The sequence below is a fragment of the Labeo rohita genome, chromosome 5 (assembly GCF_022985175.1).
Source record: "Labeo rohita strain BAU-BD-2019 chromosome 5, IGBB_LRoh.1.0, whole genome shotgun sequence".
NCBI lineage: Eukaryota > Metazoa > Chordata > Actinopteri > Cypriniformes > Cyprinidae > Labeo > Labeo rohita.
In genome coordinates, this window is record NC_066873.1 from 31,789,347 (window position 1) to 31,811,011 (window position 21,665).

Sequence of the window (21,665 nt, forward strand, 5' to 3'; positions counted from 1 at the left end):
AATATGCTGATTTGCTGTTCAAGAAACTTTTTTTTTATTATCAATATTTAAAACAGTTGAGTACATTTTTTCATGATTCTTCAATGAATATAAAGATTCAAAGATCAGCATTTATCTGAAATAAAAGCTTTTGTAACATTATACACTATTGAAAAGCTTGAAGTCAGTATAATTATAATATAATATTGTAATATAACTATATAATTTTTTGGAAATAAATTATAGAAATGAATATTTTATTTAGCAAGGATGCTATAAATTGATCAAAGACATTTATAATGTTACAAAAGATTTTGGTTTCAGATAATTACTGTTCTTCTGAACTTTCTATTCATCAAAGAAACCTGAAAAAATTCTACTCGGCTGTTTTCAACAACATAATAATATTAAATGTTTTTTGAGCAGCAAATTAGAATATTAGAATGATTTCTGAAGGATCATGTGACTGGAGTAATGATGCTAAAAGTCATGTTATTTTAAAAAGAATAACAGTTATTTTAAATAGTAAAAATATTTAAAGTTTTTACTGTTTTTGCTGTACTTTGGATCAATTAAATGCAGGCTTAGTGAGCAGAAGAGACTTCTTTAAAAAAACATTAAAAATCTTTCAGTTCAGAAACTTTTGACTGGTAGTGTACATGAAATAGAATTACAAGTGGAACATCAAACTGAGAGTTTGTGAATCAGAACTGAATTGGGAAATCTTTATTGATACCAGCCATAACTCTATAAACTTAGCATGGTCTGAGTTCATTAGGTATTTTATATGTATCAGATGGAAATGATTTACTGATCACCAGTATTTGATAGACATGTGTCCAGTTTAAGCAAATTATGGTGGCTTTGGTGTAAGAGCATCTTTTACCTTGAGATGAGCAGATGAAAGACTAAAGAAGTGTGTACGTAGTCATCCAAGTACAAAAATGGTGACTCTAACATCTCTTTAGTTTGAACGAAGCTGCTCACCTCTTGGTCTTTCAGTAACATAGTCTGATTGTAGTGGGAATGTTAAATGCATGTTTAAATCTAAAATGATTGAACATTTTGTCTTGATTTGCTGTAAGGAGTCTTTGGCCTGGCCTCAGATAAAAAAAAAATGCATGCTCTTTTGTTGAGACTTACGGCATGGCCACAGAAGAAAAGAATGAAAAAGACAGGCAGAGCTAAATCTGATGTGTAGTTACCTGGAGTTGAATGGAGCTGAGAACTTAACCTGCTAACTACAGTAATGGATTGAGATTAATGTAATTGATTAACAGAATGACTATGCATCTTGGCGAGCGCTTTTGTTTGGCTTGTGCCCAATACCTTGACGGCTGTATCTATCTCCACAGGGGGATGGGATACACCAAATCCGCGAGGCCCTGAAGATCTTAGCCGAGAGGGTTTTAATCCTCGAGACTATGATCGGTATCCATGGTGAGTAGGAGGCCAGAAGTAGCTTTAGGTGCATTTTAAAGGACTTAGGACCAGGGGTCAGAGATTTCAGTGCGTCTTTTACCCCAACAACATCAAGTGAAGAGCAAAGTGTGGCGGAGGACAGGGGCCAAGTACTCAAGCTGCCATCCACAAGCCCAGCCCCCCACCATGCTTGTCAAAAACTCTCGATCTTTGATAGGACTTTAATTTGAAGAAGTTCCAAGACTTGCAGGCTGACTTAGAGCTGCTGGCTCGCAGGGTGCAGCTGCTGGAGGCGATCATCTGGCCAGGTAATGCCCGCCTCCCATCGTCTAGCAAGTCAATCTACTGCCATCTCCTGGCCGGTTAGAAGATCAGCACACAGGAAGGATAATATGAATCCCAAAAAAACACTCCATCCAGGGCCAGACTCCAGCAGTGTTTCCCAGTTACTAGACTCTCGTTACATTTTAGCAAGCACTAGGTATTTAGTAGTACTTTTTCATCCATAGTAACTACATTTACTATGGTGAAAAAGCTGCCGCAACCTGGTTTCAGTGCCTCTCCCCAATAATTCATGAATCACCCCTTCTGAAGTGTGAACCCACATCCCTTGAACTACTAGTAAAGATTTTACCCACTTCTTCCTGTGATTGGAGACCCATCATTACCCACCAAAACACAGGGCTCCAGACTCAGAAATGACTAGGTTGAAATTAGCTACTAAAAGGAAGCACTTAGGAGCCAAATGAATTGTTATTTGTCAAATTAGGGAATTGCTTGATAAAGAAGCACTTGCTCCAAAATTATATAAACCAGGGGGTTCTCGTGATCATGATTGTATTTGTGCCATATATTCATGCAATTTGTAATAATATTTATTCCTGATTTTACAGTCCAGTGCAAAGTTTCCCTTACAGTTGATCCAGCCTTACAAATGGACTGTACTGTACTAAAGAATAACCAATATATTATTTTACAAAGTAAAGTTTCCCATGCATTTGATTGAAACAACTTTTAAATCAACCTAATATTAAAAACATAAAAACAATATTAATAAAAAAAACATTAAAATCATTTGTAGAGCACCATTTATTAATTTATAGTAACAGTAATAAGTATTTCATTGTTATCGGTTTTCTTTATAGTTGATTCAGCCTCACAGATGGACCTTACTGCACTAATCAATAAGTAATATTAAAAAAATATATATATATATATTAGGGCTGTCAAAAGATTAATCGCGATTAATCGCATACAAAAAAAAGGTCTGAGTTTGCCTAACAAACGTGTGTGTACTGTGTGTAATTATTATGTATATATAAATGCACACAAATTAATGTATATATTTAACAGAAATATGTCATTTATGTACAAAATATTTTTATTTATATATAATATAAATGATATAAAATTTATAATAAATACACATACTTGTAAATATTTCTTAAATATATACACGAATGTGCTTGTATTTATATAAACATAATAATTACACACAGTACACACACATATATTAGGCAAACTCAAGCTTTTATTTTGTATGCGATTAATCGTGATTAATCGTTTGACAGCCCTAATATATATATATATATATATATATATACACACACACACACATTGCTGTCCAAAATGTTTAATTTTTCCTTTCTGCAAAAATGTCTGCTTAATATTTTTTCGAACCTGTGATATTTTTTTTCAGGATTCTTTGATAAGTAAAATGTTAAAAAGTACAGAATTTATTCAAAATATACATGTTTTCTAGCAGTGTTATATTTACCATCACTTTTTATTAATTTAACACATCCTTGCTGAAAATTTCTTTAAAAAAAGGGAAGAAATTGCTTAAATTACTAAAAAAATATTAAGGAGCAAAAAATTTATTATATTCTTCATTGTCATTTTATTATTTTATTTTTAATATTTTATTTTATTCTTTATTATGATTATTCATTTATACAACTGTGTTTTGTAAGGAAGCCCATTTCTGCCACTATATGAAAAAGGTAACTTTTTATCTTGCAATTCTGACTTTTTTTTCCTCACAATTGCGTAATACAAACTTGCGATTCTGACTTTTTTTTTTTTATTATGAGATATAAACTCCAATTGCGAGTTATAAAGTCAGAATTGTAAGATATAAACTTGCAATTTTGAGAAATAAAGTCAGAATTGTGTGATATAAACTCACAATTGCAAATCATAAAGTCAGAATTGTAAGATATAAACTTGCAATTTTGAGAAATAAAGTCAGAATTGTGTGATTATAAACTCACAATTGACTTTTTTCTCAGAATTGTGAGTTTATATCGCAATTGTGACTTTTTTCTTTGTAACAATTGTGAGTTAAGTCAGAACTGTGAGATAAACGCACACCTTTGAGAACTTTTCCCCCTTCATAACTCACAACTGCAAGTAACTTTATTTCTCGCAATTGTTTATATCGAGCGATTCTTTGAAAAAAAAGTCAGAATTATGATTTTAAATCTCGCAGTTCTGACTTTAGAACTTGCAATTGCAAGTTCATATCTCATAATTCTGACTTTATAATACTCAGTTTTGAGTTTAAATCTCACAGTTCCAAGAAGAAAAGTCAGAATTGTGAGATAAAAAGTCGCAATTACATTTTTTATCCTTTATTCAGTGGCGGAAATGGGCTTCCATATTTTTTAGACTTTATCCTGACTACAGTTATCTACACTGTAAAAAAATAAAAAAACACAATTTGTTGAGTTAGCTTAAAATAATTTGTTACCCTGCTGCCTTAAAATTTTAAGTTCCGTCAACTCAAATAAGTTTAGTCAACTTGAAATGTTAAGTTACAACTTAGATATTTGTGTTTGCTAAACTTAACAGATGGGTTAACCCAGCTGACCCAGCTGCCTTAAAATTTTAAGTTGAATCAACTCAAATATCTAAGTTGTCACTTAGTATAATTTAACATTTCAAGCTGAATAAACTTTTTTTGAGTTGACTGAACTTAAAATTTGAAGGCAACCAGGTAACAAATTATTTTAAGTTGACTCAACAAATTGTTTTTTACAGTGTATATCTACTATTAAATCTGACATAATCCCCCCCAAAAATATAATTTAAGCTGCTAAAAAGAATCAGTAACTCTTCATGTAACTTTTTATGCTGATTTTTTCATGACTATCACAATTAGTTCATAAATTATTGTCAAAATTTATATTTTGCAACCATTTTAGTCAGTCTGGAGCCCTGTCACCAACCTCCTTCATCTCAATATGGTATACCTTGATCTCCATAATGTCTCCATATGCCACTTCCTGTAGAATCAATGGACTAACTATCTTGATACCAGCCACTTACAAACTATTTAGAGTAACAGATTAGCACTTAGCGGCCTTAACTCTCTCCTCCTTCAACAGAACCAGACCTAGGGTCAGGAGACGGCCTCTTTGGCACACCGTCTCCAGATGTCTACCGGATTAAGAGGGCAAGAATGTCATCTTTCCGAGTCAATTCTCCCTTAATCACTGCTGAGACCAAGGTTCGAGGGAAGTAGCCTGCATATTCCAAAGAGCGAAGCCATCGTTTCCATCTCAATTTCATCAACCATAAATCCGCAGAACTGGCAGCAACTATACACGAGTCTCCTGAGACACACACATTCTACAGATCCAACCGCTTTGGAATATTCCAGTTAATCAAGAAGGGGGAGACACCTCAGGGAAGACCAAATGGTGCTGTATAAATTATCCAACTCTTACGGGACTCACGGGTTCCTAGCACCTCTCCTCTGGCAAATTCGTGTGGTTTGCCATCATGTTGTGTCACTCATGACATAACCAAATGAACAGAATTAGTCTCAAAAACAATTTGTAAACCTTGTTTCAAACATGTTTTAAAATATAATATACAGAAACAGTATTGGTGCTTGTACAATTGTTATAATAACTAATTTGTGGGCAAGAAGGGTACAAAATGTGATGGAGAGGACGAACGTTTTTTTTAGGAGAGCATCAAACCATATTATTAGTCTTTCCAGCTGCTGTTAGGAGCTCATAGTAACTTCAGCAAATGTACTGTATGACAAAATGCACATAACAATTCTGCTATTCAGCCAAACGCCACACTTTTCCCAATGATAAAAACTGATTTCATATTCCGTTCCTTGGATTAAATGCACTATGTAGATAGAGAATCACCTTGTTTTTTTTTTTAAAGAGAAAGGACAACTGAAGGACATAAACATGTATAAACTTTAATAGACAGTTCAATTTTAGTAGCCTTTTGGTTTGGGTTCCCTCTCCCTTTTCAAACGGACTAAAGCTGTAACTAGATTTGAATTAGGAAAACAAATTGTTTTAACATTTTTAAATTTTTAAAGTGGTTCTGAATTAAACTAAATAAGATTCTCCTCTAGTTCTAGACAACGATTATTAAGTAACCCTAAAATAAATAAAATATAAATGTGCAACTGTGTGAGCTAGAGGAGACAGAACCATAAACCAGACAGAATCCAAATGGAGCACAAGGGGAAGCGGGAAAACTACTCATATAACTTGAATTCTGTTTTTGTGTTTCATGCATGTCTTTCCATCACAGTTACATGCACATGCATAGGACTGGTTTCCTTCCTCAGTACTTTCCATGTCTTTGTATTCCTATATAAATATTGTTGTATTAATTATTTATAGATGACTATTAGCAGTTGATGTTTTCCTTACTCTGTATACCAATTCATGTAACGTCACCTGTACTTTTCCATTTCTAGCCTCTTTGTGTCAGTCTGTCTTGCCAGTGTGCAGAGTCTTACCAATTGGTGTTAAAACAAAATAAACATTGTTGTGTGTTTCTATTTTTAAGACAATACATGTTTTTATCAGTACTACCTAAATGTTTCATTTGTACTATTTTAATGAAGAATATTCTGTAGCCAAGAAACCTTAACTAAAATACTGACATGTGCACATGACTCTCCAGGCCTTACGATCTTCTAATGTGGATTTAATGACAGCATGTCCGTGGAGAAGCTTCTTGGAACGTCCATGTTTCATCCACTGGGACAGTTTGGTTGCTGTTCAGAGCGTTTTTCCATTCTTTAAACTTTCATCATAAAAGCTGCCAGCACCGTAATAGAAATATATTAATTTTCCACACCACCCACAATCCACTGGACTTTCTGTTGCACTCCCAAAAGTTACGAAGTAATAAATACACAGAAACAGTTCACCATTAAGATCAAAGATCAATCAAGTAATAGATCACCGAAAAATGATTATTTGCTGAAAATGTACAGTTGAGGTCAAAAGTTTACATCCGCCTTTCAGAAGCTGCAAAATGTTAATTATTTTACCAAAATAAGAGGGATCATAAAAAATGCATGTAATTGTTTATTTAGTACTGACCTGAATAAGATATTGAACTATTATTTTCCCTTGTGGACTATATGTAAACATCTTTTATGTGACATATCTTACTCAATGTAAATAAACAGTAACATGCATTTTGTATGATCTCTTACTTTGGTAAAATAAATAACATTTGGCAGATTCTGAAAGGGGGATGTAAACTTTTGACCTCAACTATATTCACCCTTAAGCCATGTAAGATGCAGATGGAATTCTTCTTTGGAATAGATTTGGAGAAATTTAGCATTACATCACTTTCTCAATAGTGAAGTGAATGGGTGCTGTCAGAATGAGTGTTCAATCAGCCAATAAAACATCACTATAACCCACAAGTAATCGACACAACTCCAGTCCATCAACATCTTGTGAAGCAAAAAGAAGTGAAAGACTTTTTTACCTTCAGATGAATTGTCTAAACATAATATTTCTTTCTCCACTGAAAAAATTGTAAAAAATTGAATCAAGAGAGATATATACACATCTGACGTAACGAGAAAACAGACATTGTTATAGATTATGGATTACAATCACAACTTTTACTTCAGTTCAAGTGTTATTTGTTGGATGTGGATGTTATGTGATGTTTTTATCAGCCACCTGGACACTCATTTATTGCATTGGTGAGCAAAGGGATGTAATGCTAAATTTCTCCTGTTTTGATGAAGATACAAACTAATCTAAATTTTGGCTTGGGAGTGAGTGTATTTTCAGCGAATTTTCATTTTTGGTTGAACAATTGCTTAAATAATGTAATGATACAAGGGTGATGCTATAGCACAGCTTCAATTTGAAGCAGTATCCCTGAGCTATGATGCTGATGCTGACTTCTTTCCTTTTGAGATGACCACAGCCTCCTCTCCAATCTGATCATCAATAAGCAGAGAGATCGCTCCATCCAGCTGCCCTGTAGCGGCTAGAGCCACAACCGCTTTCTCTGTGGGGAAGCCCATCTTCTCTAGCTGCTGCAATCTGAAAGTACAGGAGTTCAGTTGCACAGCATGAACTTTTAAGAGCATTCACTCATTTACAGTATGCACTAACCTTATAGAGGATACTGAGGACTTGGGCACTTCCACTTTGTCCGCTACACCCTCGGGTGCATCGTGGAGTGATGCTAATATTCCTGCTCTCAGCATCTCCTCCTCTAACAACTGTGCATTGGCTGCCATCAAAGGTTCCTGATGCCACTCAGAAACAGAATGCTGCCATGCTGAATGATCTTCCAACTGGGATCTGCTGGTTGATGGCACAGCGAATGGCTCTGGTCTATTACGGAACAATAATAAAGCACATTCATTCTAGTTACATGATGTGATATAAGAAAACAAATGGGAAATATTAGCATAAAGTTCACAATAACCTCATTGAGGTGTTGTGGTAAACAGGCAGGTGTGGATGAGAGGTAACAGGAATGTAGGCCCATTTTGGCAAGCAGGCACAAGCACCTAGTTTCTCTATCTGCTCCAGTATGTCAATAAACTCATTATTGACTGAATATATATATTAAGGGCATAACTTAGTAAAGAGATCAATTTATACCGTAATATGAATATTAGTGTCCAGCAGTAGTTCTCAACCAGGGGGCCTCAGCAAAAATCAAAGGTGCTGCAGGGTATTTAAGTCAATAAATTATTATTTTAAAAAACATATCATAATTTACTCCACCTCATGTAGTTCCAAACCTGTATGACCTGTATTAATGTTGGCAACTAAATGGTTTTGGTTCCCAATGATTTCCATTGTACAGACAAAAAAAAACAATGAAAGTCAATGGGAACCAAAACCGGAAAAACGGTTAGCAACAAATATTTAGCAAACAGGTTTGGAATGACATGAGGGTGAGCATTTTTATTTTTGTGTGAACCACATTTTCTGTTAGTAAAAAACTTTAAGAAAACATTATAATTACAGCAGAAATACAGTTGAGGTCAAAAGTTTACATACACCTTGCAGAATCTGCAAAATGTTAGTTATCTTACCAAAATAAGAGGGATCGTACAAAATGCATGTTGTTGTTGTTTTTTATTTAGAACTGACCTGAATAAGGTATTTCACATAAAAGATGTTTACATAAAGAAAATATCAACTATTATTTAGAAAATAATAGTTGAAATTAAAAAAAAGACCCTGTTCAAGAGTTTACACTTGATTCTTAATACTGTGTTGTTACCTGAATGATCCACAGCAGTGCGTTTTTTTTTTTTTTTTTTTTTTTTTTTTGTATGTTTGTTTTTGAATTTATAAAAAGAGCTGAATTTGAATTTGGAGATCAGGGTAAATGTAATTTTTTTTGTCTTCTGGGAAAAATGTAAGTATCTTCTGTATCTTCTGAAGGGCAGTACTAAATGAAAAAATATGATATTTAGGCAAAATAAGAAAAATGTACACATCTTCATTCTGTTCAAAAGTTTACACCCCGGTTCTTAATGCATTGTTTTTCCTTCTGGAGCATCAGTGAGTGTTTGAACCTTCTGTCATAGTTGCATACGTTGTCCTCAGTGTGAAAAGATGAATCTGAAAATCATAGAGTCATTGTTGGAAAGGGTTCAAATACACAAAAATGCTGAAAAACCAAACAATTTGTGGGACCTTAAGGATTTTTCTGAAGAACAGCGGGCAGTTTAACTGTTCAGGACAAACAAGGGACTCATGAACAACTATCACTAAACAAAACAACCAAAAAAAAACCCAGCTGTGCTGTGGATCATTCATGTAACAACATAGCATTAAGAATCAAGCGTATGTAAAATTTTAAGCAGGGTCATTTTTATAAATTCTCTTATGGACTATATGTAAACATCTTTTATGTGAAATTTCTTATTCAGGTCAGTACTAAACAAAAAATACCATGCATTTTGTATGATCCCTCTTATTTTGGTAAAAATAGCCTATATAAGGGGCCTTTGAATATTGTGTTAGACATCGGGGAGTCTTTGAGTCAAAAAAGGCTGAGAAAGGATACAGTTGAGTCCCAGGCAAATGGCATAAAAGTGCAGCAGACCAGGAGCACTGGGAAGCAGGAAGAGGTCAAGGATCAAGAGAAGCCAAGGCAAGGACCAGACCGGAACAAAACGCAGGACTCTCCTCTGCTTCACCTGCCGACACTGAGCTGTGAGCAGGGCAAGGTGGGTGGCTGAGTATCCACTGATCCTGCTGGCTTCATCCCCGGTAACAAAGAGAAAGAGGGCATAAATAGGAGGAAGGAGCACAGTGGATATAAAGGAGAGGGCTAGGAAGACACAAGTGCCCCATTTTCTCTCCTGACAGGGCCCGATCCACAGCAGCAGAGTGATGTTGTAGAGAAATGTGGTTAACTCTTCATTACTGAAGGCGTAGAAAATTAAATCTGCAATATACAAGAAACATAAGGAACTCAGTGTTTAGAATCTAGAATCATAGTCATATACATTAGTGCATTGCTTACCATAAAATCCAGGAAAATCCCCGCCTGGTCCTAAACTTAGACTGGCGTGAATACCACAGAGCCAAGTCGACAAAATTAATATGAGTATTAAAAATGTTCCACTACAATAACCTGGACGGTTTGATCCAAACCACATCCATGCCGAAAAGAGATGATCAAGCATTGTAAACTGAAAAACGCATCACCTGATGACTGCTATCATTACAAGTATATGTGTTAGGGCAGGAGTATCATAACGTATGTATTCATGTTTCCAGTTTCACTTCATTGCCAGGTTACGACGCTAGCACATTGAGGTCTGTTTTAACAGATACTTCAGCTAAAGATAAGTGTACTTACAATAAGGTGCACAAATGTCCATATTATTTTAATAATTAAAAATAATAATAATAATAAACATGTAGGCTAAGACCAAGCTACACCAATAACCAATGTCATTTGCCAACCCTTTTATTTTGACAGCGAATAACTTCCTCTTACGGGCAAGCGCATTGGGGGAGTATCAAAATATGTTTTCTAAAACGTTGTGAATTTATATTCATGGATTTTTTTTTAACTAACAAACTGTTTTGAACAGATTCATAATTGTTCTACGCAACTGTATAATCATCAGGCGAATAAGATGTTAACAATTACAAACAAAGATTTACATCCGCCGCCCTCTCTTCACTCGGTGTGTTGGTACGTTCCACATTGATTTCACGCATGCGCGCTTTCCGCGCATGCACAGTCGTTCACATCGCATACGTTCTCCAACGGAAAGATGGCGTCAGTCTCGAGTGAGTGTTTTTTCTTCGTTTATGTTCTTTTAATTTTTTTAATTTCAGTACTTTGCAACTGCTAGATATTGTCACATTTGGGGTAAACGTTAAATAATGTTAAGAATTTGGCAGTTTTTGTATTACCAACGGTCCTCGAACATGCGGCCTCAGTTTTGTGTTTTTAGGTCAAGGTGGTAGTTTGAAGCTAACGGACGGTTAACGTGACACAACCGGTTTTAAAACTTAATTTATAGTATACTAAGAGCATAAGTTCGACACACCAGCAAGTAATTTACTTTAAGTTTTCTTTTTCTCTTTTTAAGTGTTTTAATCCAGAGCTCGTTGTTTCGTTCGTTGCTTCAACTAGTAAACAGTAGCTAGCAGGCGTGGTTTAAAAACAGCGGGAGTAAGAACGCAGCTACCTCGACGAAAACAATCTTTCGTGTTAGTTATGCGCTCTTACTTTGTTTTAGTATTGTAAAATAAACTTGCACCTGAAATGTTTTTTTTGTGCAAGTTTTGTTTTAGATGTTTTAAAGTAACGATAACGCAAAATCGTAAACGTTCAAATTGAGCTTTATAGCGTGTTTTTTTAAGTAAAATGTAAGTGTTGTGGTTTAATATCACGGACCCCTGTTTCTTATGAGTGTTTTAATAATTTAAACAACTAAGCTTTTCTTGCTGATATAAGCTTTGTTCCACTTGAATGACTGGAATTCAAAAGGAGGCTGCACTTCATTGTCTATTGAGGTGTTTACTCAAGTCAAGCATGTCTTCCATTGTTTTCGGCCTGTAATAAACGCTAGATGTGCAGTCAGTGTGCATTTTTATTTTCCTGATGTTATGCAGCTGTAAGAGTGTTTGCAGGAATTCTAACCTTTTGTAATCATTTATTTCTTTGTAGATTATAGCAGCTACAACCAGGCTGGTGCACAGCAATCGTAAGTCCACTTCCATTAACATGCTGTATTTTCTAACACAATGCTTACTTTTCATTATTAAGTTATAAAAAAAAAATACATAAAAATGCACTTTTTACACAGGTATGGGTCATACACCACTCCTCCTCCTCAGGGCTATGGACAAACTGCACAGGTAGGCCTAAACGTCCCAAACATTTAAACCAGGTTTCACAGATAAGGCTCAAATCCCTGATTAAAATGCATGCCTGGGCTGTTTTAACTCAAAGAATCTTTTACTGACTGATGTTAAAATGTCAATTCCATTGTTTTGTCTCGAGATGCACATCAGTAGTGTTTTTATCCAAGGCACGTTTATTAAAAACTACCTGGATGTTCTCATTGAACTATGGCTTAATCCTGGTTTAATCTCAACCCTGTCTGTGAAATCGGGTTTTATAGTTCAGAGCATTGAAACTTGCAATGCCAAATTTCTACACGCTGTGTACTTGTTTGATAACAATTGAGCAGTCCTGGTTGTTGTATCCAATGATGTTTTATGTGTAAAAGAGAAAAGTGGCATGCAATTCAGCCAAGTTTCTTTTGTAGCAGGGCTATTCTCAGCAAGATTATAGCTCATATGCGCAACCCGCAGCTGCACCTGAGTCTACCTACAGTCAGGCAGCGCCCTCTGCTGGAGCGTATGCACAACAGCAGTATGGATCCTCATATGGACAAGCAGCAACCACTGCAGCTGCAGCAGCGCCAGGTCTGTAGGCGAAGCTTATTCGCTATTACACCAGTATGTTTGCCTGTTAGTCATAGTGACTGAAGCATGACTGCACAGATTTGAAATGTTTTTTTTTTTTTTTTTTTTTTTTTTTTTAAATTAATCCATCCATCCAAAAAATCAAAATCTGCTGAAAGTTTACTTGCCCTCAGGCCATCCAAGATGTAGATGAGTTTTTTTCTTAATATGAACAAATTCTGAGAAATAATCCTCTTCAGCGAATGAGTGCTGTCGGAATGAGAGTTCAAACAGTTGCACGTAATCAATCTCTCCTGATTCAGACTTGTTGTTCATTAAGTGTGATTTCTGTTTGATTCTTAGAGAAATGCAGAGACCAAGCTTTATGAGGAAATTTGCAAGCAATGTCTTGCTTTATTACAGTTAAAAGGATCAACAAAAGTAGATTTATTGCAAGAACATTGAAAATGAAAATGTTTTGACACTTGGCTTTGGTACTACCACGCCTTTTTAGTTGTTAGGCTAGGAAATTCCTGCTTTTTAAATTGCACCATTTTCATTCTCGTGTACACATGGTCATGCTGTTTATTCAGGTGCACATAGAAAATTATTCTCTTAACTAATAATAAATCATTGTTCTCCCTCTCAGCTGCATATGCAACAGCACAGCCAGGAGGTTATAATCAGCCTGCACAGAGTTATGGGGCCAGTAGCTACACCAGCTCCACTGCTGCCCCTGCCGCCCAGGCCTCCTATGGCTCCCAGCCCGGATACTCCGCCCAGCCGGCCTATTCCGGCTACAGCCAGCAGCCTGCTGCCTCCGCTCCTCAGAGGTAACTGGACCGTCTCCTAGAGCATCACATCAACAGGATGCTGTTATGGAGCCTCCCACAGTATTTCCATATGGCGTTCTTTCGTCATGCTGCCTGATTGGGAACGCCACTTTAAATGCACAGTTCCCATGAAAATCCCCCTTTTTTTTGTGTGTAGTCAATATGTAAGATCAAAGAAGCTTTTTATGCTAATATGCTGATATATTTCTAATGTTCTGATTTGGTGATGAAGAAAGTTTTGTTAAAATGTGACCCTGGACCGCAAAACCAGTCTTAAGTAACACTAGTATATTTGTAGCAATACCGAAAAAAATGCATTGTATGGGTCAAAAATGTTTTTCTTTTATGCCAAAAATCATTAGGATATTAAGTGAAGATCATGTTCCATGAAGATGTTTTGTAAATTTCCTACTGTAAATGTATCAAAACTTAATTTGGTTAGTAATATGCATTGCTAAGAACTTAATTTGGACAGCTTTAAAGGTTATTTTTCTCAGTATTTTGACTTTTTTTTTTTTTTTTTTTTTTTTTTTTTTTTTTTTTTTTTAAATCAGATTCCAGATTTTTAAATGGTTGTATCTCAGACAGGTATTGTCCTATCCTAACAAACCATACATCAATGGAATGCTTATTTATTCATATTATTTCAACCCTGGTGACTGGTTTGGTGGTCCATGGTCTCTCTTAATCAATGTTGAAAACAGTTGTGTTGCTCCATATCTTTGTGGGAACTATTTTGAATGAATAGAAAGTTCAAAAGGACAGCATTTTATTTATTTATTGTAACACTTTTAAACAGTACAGTATGTGCACATCTTATAAATGGTTTTAACTTTTTGTAATTCTTTTATCTTGCAGCTATAGTGCCACCGGCCAGCCGGCCTACAACCAAGGTGCCTATTCCCAGGCTGGAGCTTATTCTCAGCCTCAGGGTGGGTACCAGGCACAGCAGCCAGGCTATGGGCAACAGCAGCAGAGCAGTTATGGGCAGGGACAACCACCTCAGCAGGGCCCACCTGCTGCCTACCCGCCGCAGGGAAACAGTTCCTATGGACAACCTCAGTACAGCCAGCAGGGTGCGTCACAAAATGATTACAACCAGCAAAGTCCTTATAGTAAGGGTGCTTTAACTGTTTTACAATGTCTTTGTTAGTTTTCTAGTCAGTTTATCAATTAAGGCTATGTGCTTTGTGTGTGATCTCTCTTATAGACAGTTACAGTCAGAGTGGTGTGAGCGGTGGCTACCCAGGGTCACAGCAGCGGGGTGGATACCCAGGAGATTCCGGCAGAGATGGTTATGATCGTGGAGGTCCTCGGGGGCGTGGGGGTATGGGCCGCGGAGGCATGGGGTAAGTTCAGGCTTTCTTAATGTAACTAACGCTTCATTATTTTCCCACTCTCTCGTGTGGTGAGTGGATTTACTCACCACACACAGGGGTTGTATGTACAGGTGTCTAAGAAGAGTGGAGTTTCTTGTGTAGTTCATTCAACCATTATTTGATTTGTAGAGGCTTCCACTTTCTATGATACCACAGGGGTATTGTTGCAGGGATGTTTTATTTTGGTTTTGCATATTACAAACATTAAGGGGCATTTGATGCTTTTATACTTATTCTACGACTGAGGAATTCATTGATTGATCACAAAGCTTATAGCTTACTGGTCTTTGCCTTTTCATTACTCATGGTTCTTTAAAGTGTGGAAGTATATCAAAGATTTGAGGTGTTGTTTGAGGTTGAGGTCTTTTTATTAAACCTATTTCCTGAATTTCTTTTGTTGCAGTAAACTATCTACTAAATTTACAACATTTTGCTTTTTCAAAAGCAGTGTGGTGATCTGTACTGCTGTTGAGTTTGAATAGGAAAAATTATGGGAGAACATGCATCAAGTCTTGGAAAAATGGGAAGATTACTGGGTAATTTTATCGTAGCAGACAGTGGCACACAAGCATGGGTGTTTAGGTTTTATCCTTGTTTACTGGGTTTTAAATTTTGAATGGAACTTTGTCTATGGAAAGTATACAGAAAGTAATTGGGCCAAAGGGTTGGTTCAGCATTGGAAAAAAATTGATCTTTTATATAAAATGGTTGGAGTAATCTTGAACAGGATCCTTGAATATTTAATGGACACACATTGAAGTACTTTGTTGGTAACTAGAGTTTTTTTATTTATTTTTTTTGTATTTTATTTTTTTTATTTTTTTTAATGCATAAACAATTCTTCAAAAACTTTTCAGTAGGTGTTTTTTTTTTTTTTTAACCAATGAAACAAGTAATCACTGACTCCAAAAAAGGAAAATCGAGTTATTTCTGGTCCAACTGAATTCATGTTTCAAGGGACGGTGAGCATGCTATTAAACATTTGATATTTAAATTTTATACATTTTCATGTACTTAAAAATTTTTTGCATTTGTGAACTGTTTTCTCATTTCAAAGGTCTTGTTTTAACATTCTTTGTCACATTTATACGCTGCAGGTATCAGAGATCGATGTAAGAACAGCAGTACTTATTCTTTAAGTACCTTTTTCCATTTCAAAGGCGACAGCTCAAAGAACCATGGGGAATTTACTTAATTTTGGTTTTATTTAGCTTTTTTTTTTTGTTTGTTTTTTTGATTTTCTTTTTTTTATATACTTATCACCCTTTGTAAACATTTGTCATTTGTACTATGTATTCTTGTGTGTACTTTTCAGTGTTGGTGTAATTTGGATTGAAGTAGCTAAAGGAATTTATTTCATTTCAGCTAAAAGGATTGCTGTATTTAAAACTTGCCTCAACATTCATTTTACATTGGTTGCAGCCCAGAGCATGAGGCACCAATCTAACTTGACAATTCATCTCATTTAAAAAAAGGTTTACAAAAATGCAATGTATTTCTGGTCCTATGTGGATGTCTTTTTACATTAGTGCAACCAAACTGTTAAATACCATATAACATGTTGAAGTCATGATGCAGCCCAATTAGTTACTAAAAACAGTGTACATTTATTAAATGGGCCATTTGCAAAGTTAGAGGGAGATATTGTGTTCATTTCCTACTCAAGTCCTATGGTTGGAGACTAAAAGGAATATCGCCTTCATATCTTCATGTTTAGCATCGCTGGAGACAGAGGGGGCTTCAATAAGCCTGGTGGTAAGTTCCTAAAGCGTATTCCATTGGCTAGTCCACTCGAGTTAATGTAGAGGCCATTCACGCCTATGTGTCCTTAAGAGATTCCATTTGGTGTGCCACTTTTTTTTTTTTTTTTTTTTTTTTTTTTTTTTTTTTTTTAAACAAAAAAAAAAAAAAACAAGAGTGTCCTAATGGTTTATATTTGGATTTCTTCAAAAGTTGAGACGTGTCCTTTGACAGAAGCGTCTTTGTTTTTTTTTAAATTCTGGATTTTTCACATTTCATTGAGTATCTATTGTGGTCAAGGGTAATCCTGAAAATGGTCATTACTTCTCAATGTATTTTAATACTGCTCACAGGTTTTTTTTTTTTTGTCTTGGCAGATGGGCAGGTTTGCTTTTAAGATGTGATGTCATTGTCTAATAGTGTTTCTTGTCTTTCTCTTCTGTGATTAATGGAAACCCAGACGGCATGAGGGGTGGAATGGATCGTGACATGGGTATGTGCTGTAAATTATCCTCTTTTCTTTTGAGTTGTACATTAGATTTTTTTTATTTTTTATTTTTTTAAATTGAGAATGCAGTAACTTGTATAAAAGTGACAGACTTTCTGCATTTGTTACAGTGCTGTTCTTTGGAATTATTAAAATATACTTAAAATTCACAATGCTGTGTTTCCACACACATTAAGCAGCAACAGCTCTTTTCAACATTGATAAATGTATCTTGAGCAACAAATCAGCATATTAAAGTGATTTCTGAAGGCTTTTGTAACACTGAGGACTGTAGTAATGGATTTTGGATTCTTCCAAATATTGCCATTTTAAGTAAGCAAGGGTATATTCGTAGCAACAGCTAACAATACATTGTATGGGTCAGAATTTTTGATAAACTTCCTACCATAAACATGAACTTAATTTTTGACTGGTAATGTGCATTGCTAAAAACTTCATTTGGACTGCTTTAAAGGTGAATTATTTTTCATTTTTATTTTTCCCCCCTCAATTTTTGCACCATCAGATTCCAGTTTTTCAAAAGTTGTATCTCAGCCAAATATTGTCCTATCTTAAACCATACATCTATGGAAAGCTTACTACAACTTTCAGATAATCATTTCATTTCAGATATAAATCTCAGCATTAAAACATTGACTGGTTTTGTGGTCCTGGGTCACATATTTGATCAAATAAATGCATCCTTGAGTACCAAAAAAGGCTGCTTTCAACAACAAAAAAAAATTCTTACTAAGTTTTTTTAACCATAGTTTAGTGATGCATTACAAATACATCTTGGATATGAAAGTTAAATTAGATTTTAATTATTATTATTTTTAATTTTTTCTCGCAAACAGGGCATCCAGGAGAGCAGGACTCTGAGAACAGCACCATCTACATCACAGGCCTCACTGAAAATGCCACTCTACCAGAGATGGCCGACTTCTTCAAACACTGTGGACCGATACGGGTGAGGAGCTACATAACTAACAAATTCTGAATACCAGTGTCAACCTTTTATCAAAATTCTGCTGCTGTTGTAGTGGCTGCTTTGATAGTTTGCACTTTTATAGCCATCCTGACAATTTGTTTCTTATAGATAAATCGGCGTTTAAACCAACCAGCCATAAACATCTACACAGATAAAGACACTGGCAAACCAAAGGGAGATGCCACACTGTCCTATGAGGAACCTGCTTTTGCCAAAGCTGCTGTTGAACACTTCGATGGTTGGTTTCTCATTTTTGTTAACCTCATATTTTATATGAACTTGGATGGATCAGATTCAGATCTTTTTTTTTTTTTCTCCATCAGCTGTGTTAAAGGGAACCCTGGGTATTATGACATGTGTGGCTCAATATAATGTAAATTATGTCTCTTGCTGAAATATGTAGGAGAAAACCCATGAAAGATTTCATTTTATTTTAAAAAATATTGTTTTATACATATTTTGGACTGATGTAAAATGGTTGTGCTCGGTGAGCTACTTACGCTACCTGTTGCCATTTTTACCGCAACACGATTCAGAATACACAACTCTGAAAATAAAATACTGATATGATGACCATGGCTACTGAAAGAGCATACAGGTGGCAAAGGATGTAACTGTAGGCTTAAACCAAATGCTGTACTATTGATTTTTCCCCACAAGGTGTCCAAACGTCCCAGATATCGAGTGAAATCTGCGCCGAGAAACTACTTCAGTGGCTGCAGTGTCATGAGAAGAATTAGCATGTTCACATCCTGCTAGGATGGCATCTAGCTTTTCTCGTCTTTGCCATTTGTAAGCTCTTTTAGTAGCTGTGGTCTACTAAAAGCCACAAAGGCATTAGGGCTAAAGTGGAGAGAACAAAGATGCTTTGCTTTTAGGAAGTTTTATTTGTCCACAGGCATCTTCTAATTCTGTGCTCCTCTTATCTTATGAAAAGCGGTGGACACTTACATCGCTTCTCTTGTTGCCCTTTGACTGAAAATTGCAAACAGAAACTGTGCAATGTACCATCATATCAGTATTTTATTTTCTGGATTGTGTTGCGGTAAAAATAGTGACGGGTAGCAACAGTAACTCCGCCATCAACGTCATTGAAATAATGGCACCCCCATTGTCCAATATATGTATAAAACAATGTGTTGTTGTTGTTGTTGGTTGTTGTTTTTTTTTTTTTTTGGTTTTGTTTTTTGGTTTTTTTGATTACGCAGTCTTTCATGTGTTTTCTGCTAGATATTTCAGTTCGAGACTTTTACGTTCAATAAAGCCATACAAGTCTTAATACCTGGGGTTCCTTTTAACATCATTCTGTCTGTTCACTCAAAATCTCTATTTTTCACTTCTGTTTTTAAACATGTTCTCAAATATTCACCTGCTCCTTTGTCTCAGGTAAGGAGTTCCAGGGCCGGAGGATAAAAGTCGCTATGGCTCGCCGGAAACCCATGATGGGGGGTATGAGAGGAGGAATGTCAATGAGAGGTGGCCCTGGGATGGACCGAGGTATGAGAAGTCCTTAACACAAAAGGTATCCTTCAAGTGGAGGGTGTTTTTGTATTATGATGGTGACTTTGTTTTTATATCTTAACAGGTATGGGAAGAGGAGGAGACAGAGGTGGTTTCCCCCCTCGTGGAGGCCCACGAGGTGGAATGGGTTGGAACGGGCCTCCAGGAGGCAACGTGCAGAAGAGAGCTGGCGACTGGGAATGTCCCAACCCGTGAGTTATGCACAACTAAATTATGATGAATCTATTGTGCAGTACGTGAGGCCTGCTGAATAAGCAAAAAAAGCGATGTTGACATCTGTTTCTGGCTGTCTGCTTCAATTCTCATTAACAGTGGATGTGGAAATCAGAACTTCTCCTGGAGAACAGAGTGTAACCAATGTAAAGCTCCAAAACCTGAAGGCCTTGGAGGTCCTCCCTTCCCTTCTGCAGGTACATGCAGGTTAACGGTCTTCCTGCAACGTCTGATATCTGATTTGTGTTGGTGTAACAAAGCGTGATTTAACTGTGAAATAAGGTGGTGATCGTGGCAGAGGTGGAATGAGGGGCGGCAGAGGAATGGATCGTGGTGGTCCGGGGGGCATGCGTGGAGGCTGGGGAGGAGATCGTGGTGGCTTCAGAGGAGGCCGTGGTGGTATGGACAGGGGTGGATTCAGAGGAGGCAGCAGGGGTGGTCCTCCCATGGACAGAGGGGGCAGGAGAGGCATGGGACCCCCAGGCAAGATGGATATGAGGTGAGCATCACATACTGTGAGTATAACGGGACGAACGTAGTGTGCTGTGGTCTGTGTGGTGCTTCATGTACTTGATGCATGTATTTCATTTGTTTAACAGGGATCATCGTCAGGAGCGCAGAGAGAGACCCTACTGAGATCATTCGTCAAGCAAAAGAAAATTTACATAGAGGAAAAAGTTTTAAAAGTTCTTTTTATTTATGATTCCATATTTATACATGGCTATCTTTTTTTTTTTTTTTTGGTTGCTTTTCCTTTGTTTTTAATTTCAGTACCACTTTGTGGTTTTAGTTAAACCTTTAGGTTTCTTTTTTTTTGTATGCAATAATGGCTTTTTTTTCTTTTTAAGATACTCAGTTGCCCTGTAGTCATTTTTGGGGATGTCCGTCTTAAGTGTCTCTCTATGTAACTATGTACTTTGAACTGTTTTTAAAAAAAATAAACTTTTCCACCTCCAATTGTTTTGCTGGTTTTTGTTTGATCCCTTTTCATACTGTGGTTTTTGCTTACTGAGGCTGGCAGCTATTACTATACTATACATGCTATCTATTCATGTGTCTTTAAAATGGTTGTTTAATAGGCTGTTGTTTCATGCTTTAAGCTCTGAAAGGACATTTCAAAACAGCAACAGGATATGAGTATCTAATAACATGCACTACCTTTATGAATAGGTGCAATTCAGGCTTTAACCATTAGGTGTCTCATTTGTTCTGTTTCCATCACTATCATGTGCATGATAGAGCAGATTTATCTGCTGAGTACCAAGTAAAATGATGCTAGCTCTGTTATCAGAGCATGACTAAGCCTCCATTAGAGCCTCTTGATGACCATTGTTGGCTTATCTGAATCTATAGTCTGATCTTAAATTTTTTTTTTATTTTTTTTTTTTTTGTTTCAAGAATTCTGGCTTACAATTAAAAATACTGTGCAACGTTTTTCAGAACTATGAGCAGTTACTGTTACATTTAACTACATTTTTGGAGGAAATGTAAAGCCGTTTAGTCACTACCTGTGCAGAAAGTTTCTTTTAAGACGTTTTAATGTATAAACTCAAGTGTTTTCTCTCCTGATGTTTAACTTATATAACAGCACAAGTTGAAACAGTGGTCTCTTGAAGCTCTAGACCATTATAAAGATTTTACTTCATCTGCAAAGCATCTGGCATGTGTTCACCAAAAGCCTTGTTGATTTATTGCTCTTATTAATTGAAGTGTTGGCAGGAGCTGACAGGATGATGCTTGTACCAGCTTTGGAACTTGCTTGCAAAACCTATCTTAAGTTCTTATCTAATTTAATTACACTCAAACTGAATTAAGCAAAGGTGATTCTCAGTCATGACATTTTTCAAAGCACAGAATGGCATTGTGTTTCATTTAAATTTCACTGACTGACGC

The 21,665-nt window shown here is 36.1% G+C and overlaps 3 protein-coding genes across 7 annotated transcripts in view; 2 read left to right on the forward strand and 1 right to left on the reverse strand.

The window, feature by feature from the left end:
* Positions 1-5,914, forward strand: part of emid1 (EMI domain containing 1) — an 88,487-nt gene extending 82,573 nt beyond the window's left edge. For 2 of the 3 annotated variants that reach the window (XM_051110226.1, XM_051110228.1), the window contains 2 exons: positions 1,335-1,419; positions 4,791-5,914. In XM_051110226.1, coding sequence (XP_050966183.1) covers positions 1,335-1,419; positions 4,791-4,927 — 222 coding nt within the window. In that variant the 3' untranslated portion in view covers positions 4,928-5,914. Of the gene's footprint in view, positions 1-1,334; positions 1,420-1,618; positions 1,710-4,790 lie in introns of all 3 variants that reach the window. The other variant, XM_051110227.1, reaches the window with a different exon arrangement.
* Positions 5,915-7,116: 1,202 nt separating this feature from the next.
* rhbdd3 (rhomboid domain containing 3) lies at positions 7,117-10,669 on the reverse strand. Its single transcript, XM_051110229.1, has 5 exons — positions 10,201-10,669; positions 9,739-10,122; positions 8,137-8,266; positions 7,818-8,042; positions 7,117-7,745 (listed from the first exon to the last, which is right to left on the reverse strand). The coding sequence occupies exons 1-5, from the start codon at positions 10,361-10,363 to the stop codon at positions 7,583-7,585; spliced, it is 1,065 nt and encodes a 354-aa protein (XP_050966186.1). The 5' UTR covers positions 10,364-10,669; the 3' UTR covers positions 7,117-7,582.
* A 218-nt stretch (positions 10,670-10,887) lies between these two features.
* ewsr1b (EWS RNA-binding protein 1b) lies at positions 10,888-20,729 on the forward strand. Of its 3 annotated transcripts, none has more exons than XM_051110111.1 (16): positions 10,888-10,979; positions 11,866-11,902; positions 12,005-12,056; positions 12,470-12,629; positions 13,258-13,441; positions 14,300-14,556; positions 14,652-14,790; positions 16,538-16,575; positions 17,021-17,053; positions 17,905-18,017; positions 18,147-18,276; positions 19,425-19,535; positions 19,624-19,750; positions 19,872-19,969; positions 20,055-20,271; positions 20,372-20,729. In XM_051110111.1, exons 1-16 carry the CDS (start codon positions 10,964-10,966, stop codon positions 20,406-20,408), a joined length of 1,749 nt encoding a protein of 582 aa, XP_050966068.1. In that variant the 5' UTR covers positions 10,888-10,963; the 3' UTR covers positions 20,409-20,729. The 3 variants fall into 3 exon arrangements, with proteins under 3 accessions (XP_050966068.1, XP_050966070.1, XP_050966069.1); XM_051110113.1 differs by having other exon boundaries at positions 14,300-14,517; XM_051110112.1 differs by having other exon boundaries at positions 12,473-12,629.
* Positions 20,730-21,665: the final 936 nt, after the last annotated feature.

Bases quoted from the DNA above. Each gene is read 5' to 3' on its own strand.
- rhbdd3 (XM_051110229.1), bottom strand. From the start codon at position 10,363: ATGCTTGATCATCTCTTTTCGGCATGGATGTGGTTTGGATCAAACCGT. The intron at 8,043-8,136 runs GTTATTGTGAAC...GTTCCGTAATAG, and splicing joins TACCACAACACCTCAATGAG to ACCAGAGCCATTCGCTGTGC. The intron at 7,746-7,817 runs GTTAGTGCATAC...CTGTACTTTCAG, and splicing joins TCCTCAGTATCCTCTATAAG to ATTGCAGCAGCTAGAGAAGA.
- ewsr1b (XM_051110111.1), top strand. The intron at 11,903-12,004 runs GTAAGTCCACTT...CTTTTTACACAG, and splicing joins CAGGCTGGTGCACAGCAATC to GTATGGGTCATACACCACTC. The intron at 17,054-17,904 runs GTATGTGCTGTA...TCTCGCAAACAG, and splicing joins TGGAATGGATCGTGACATGG to GGCATCCAGGAGAGCAGGAC.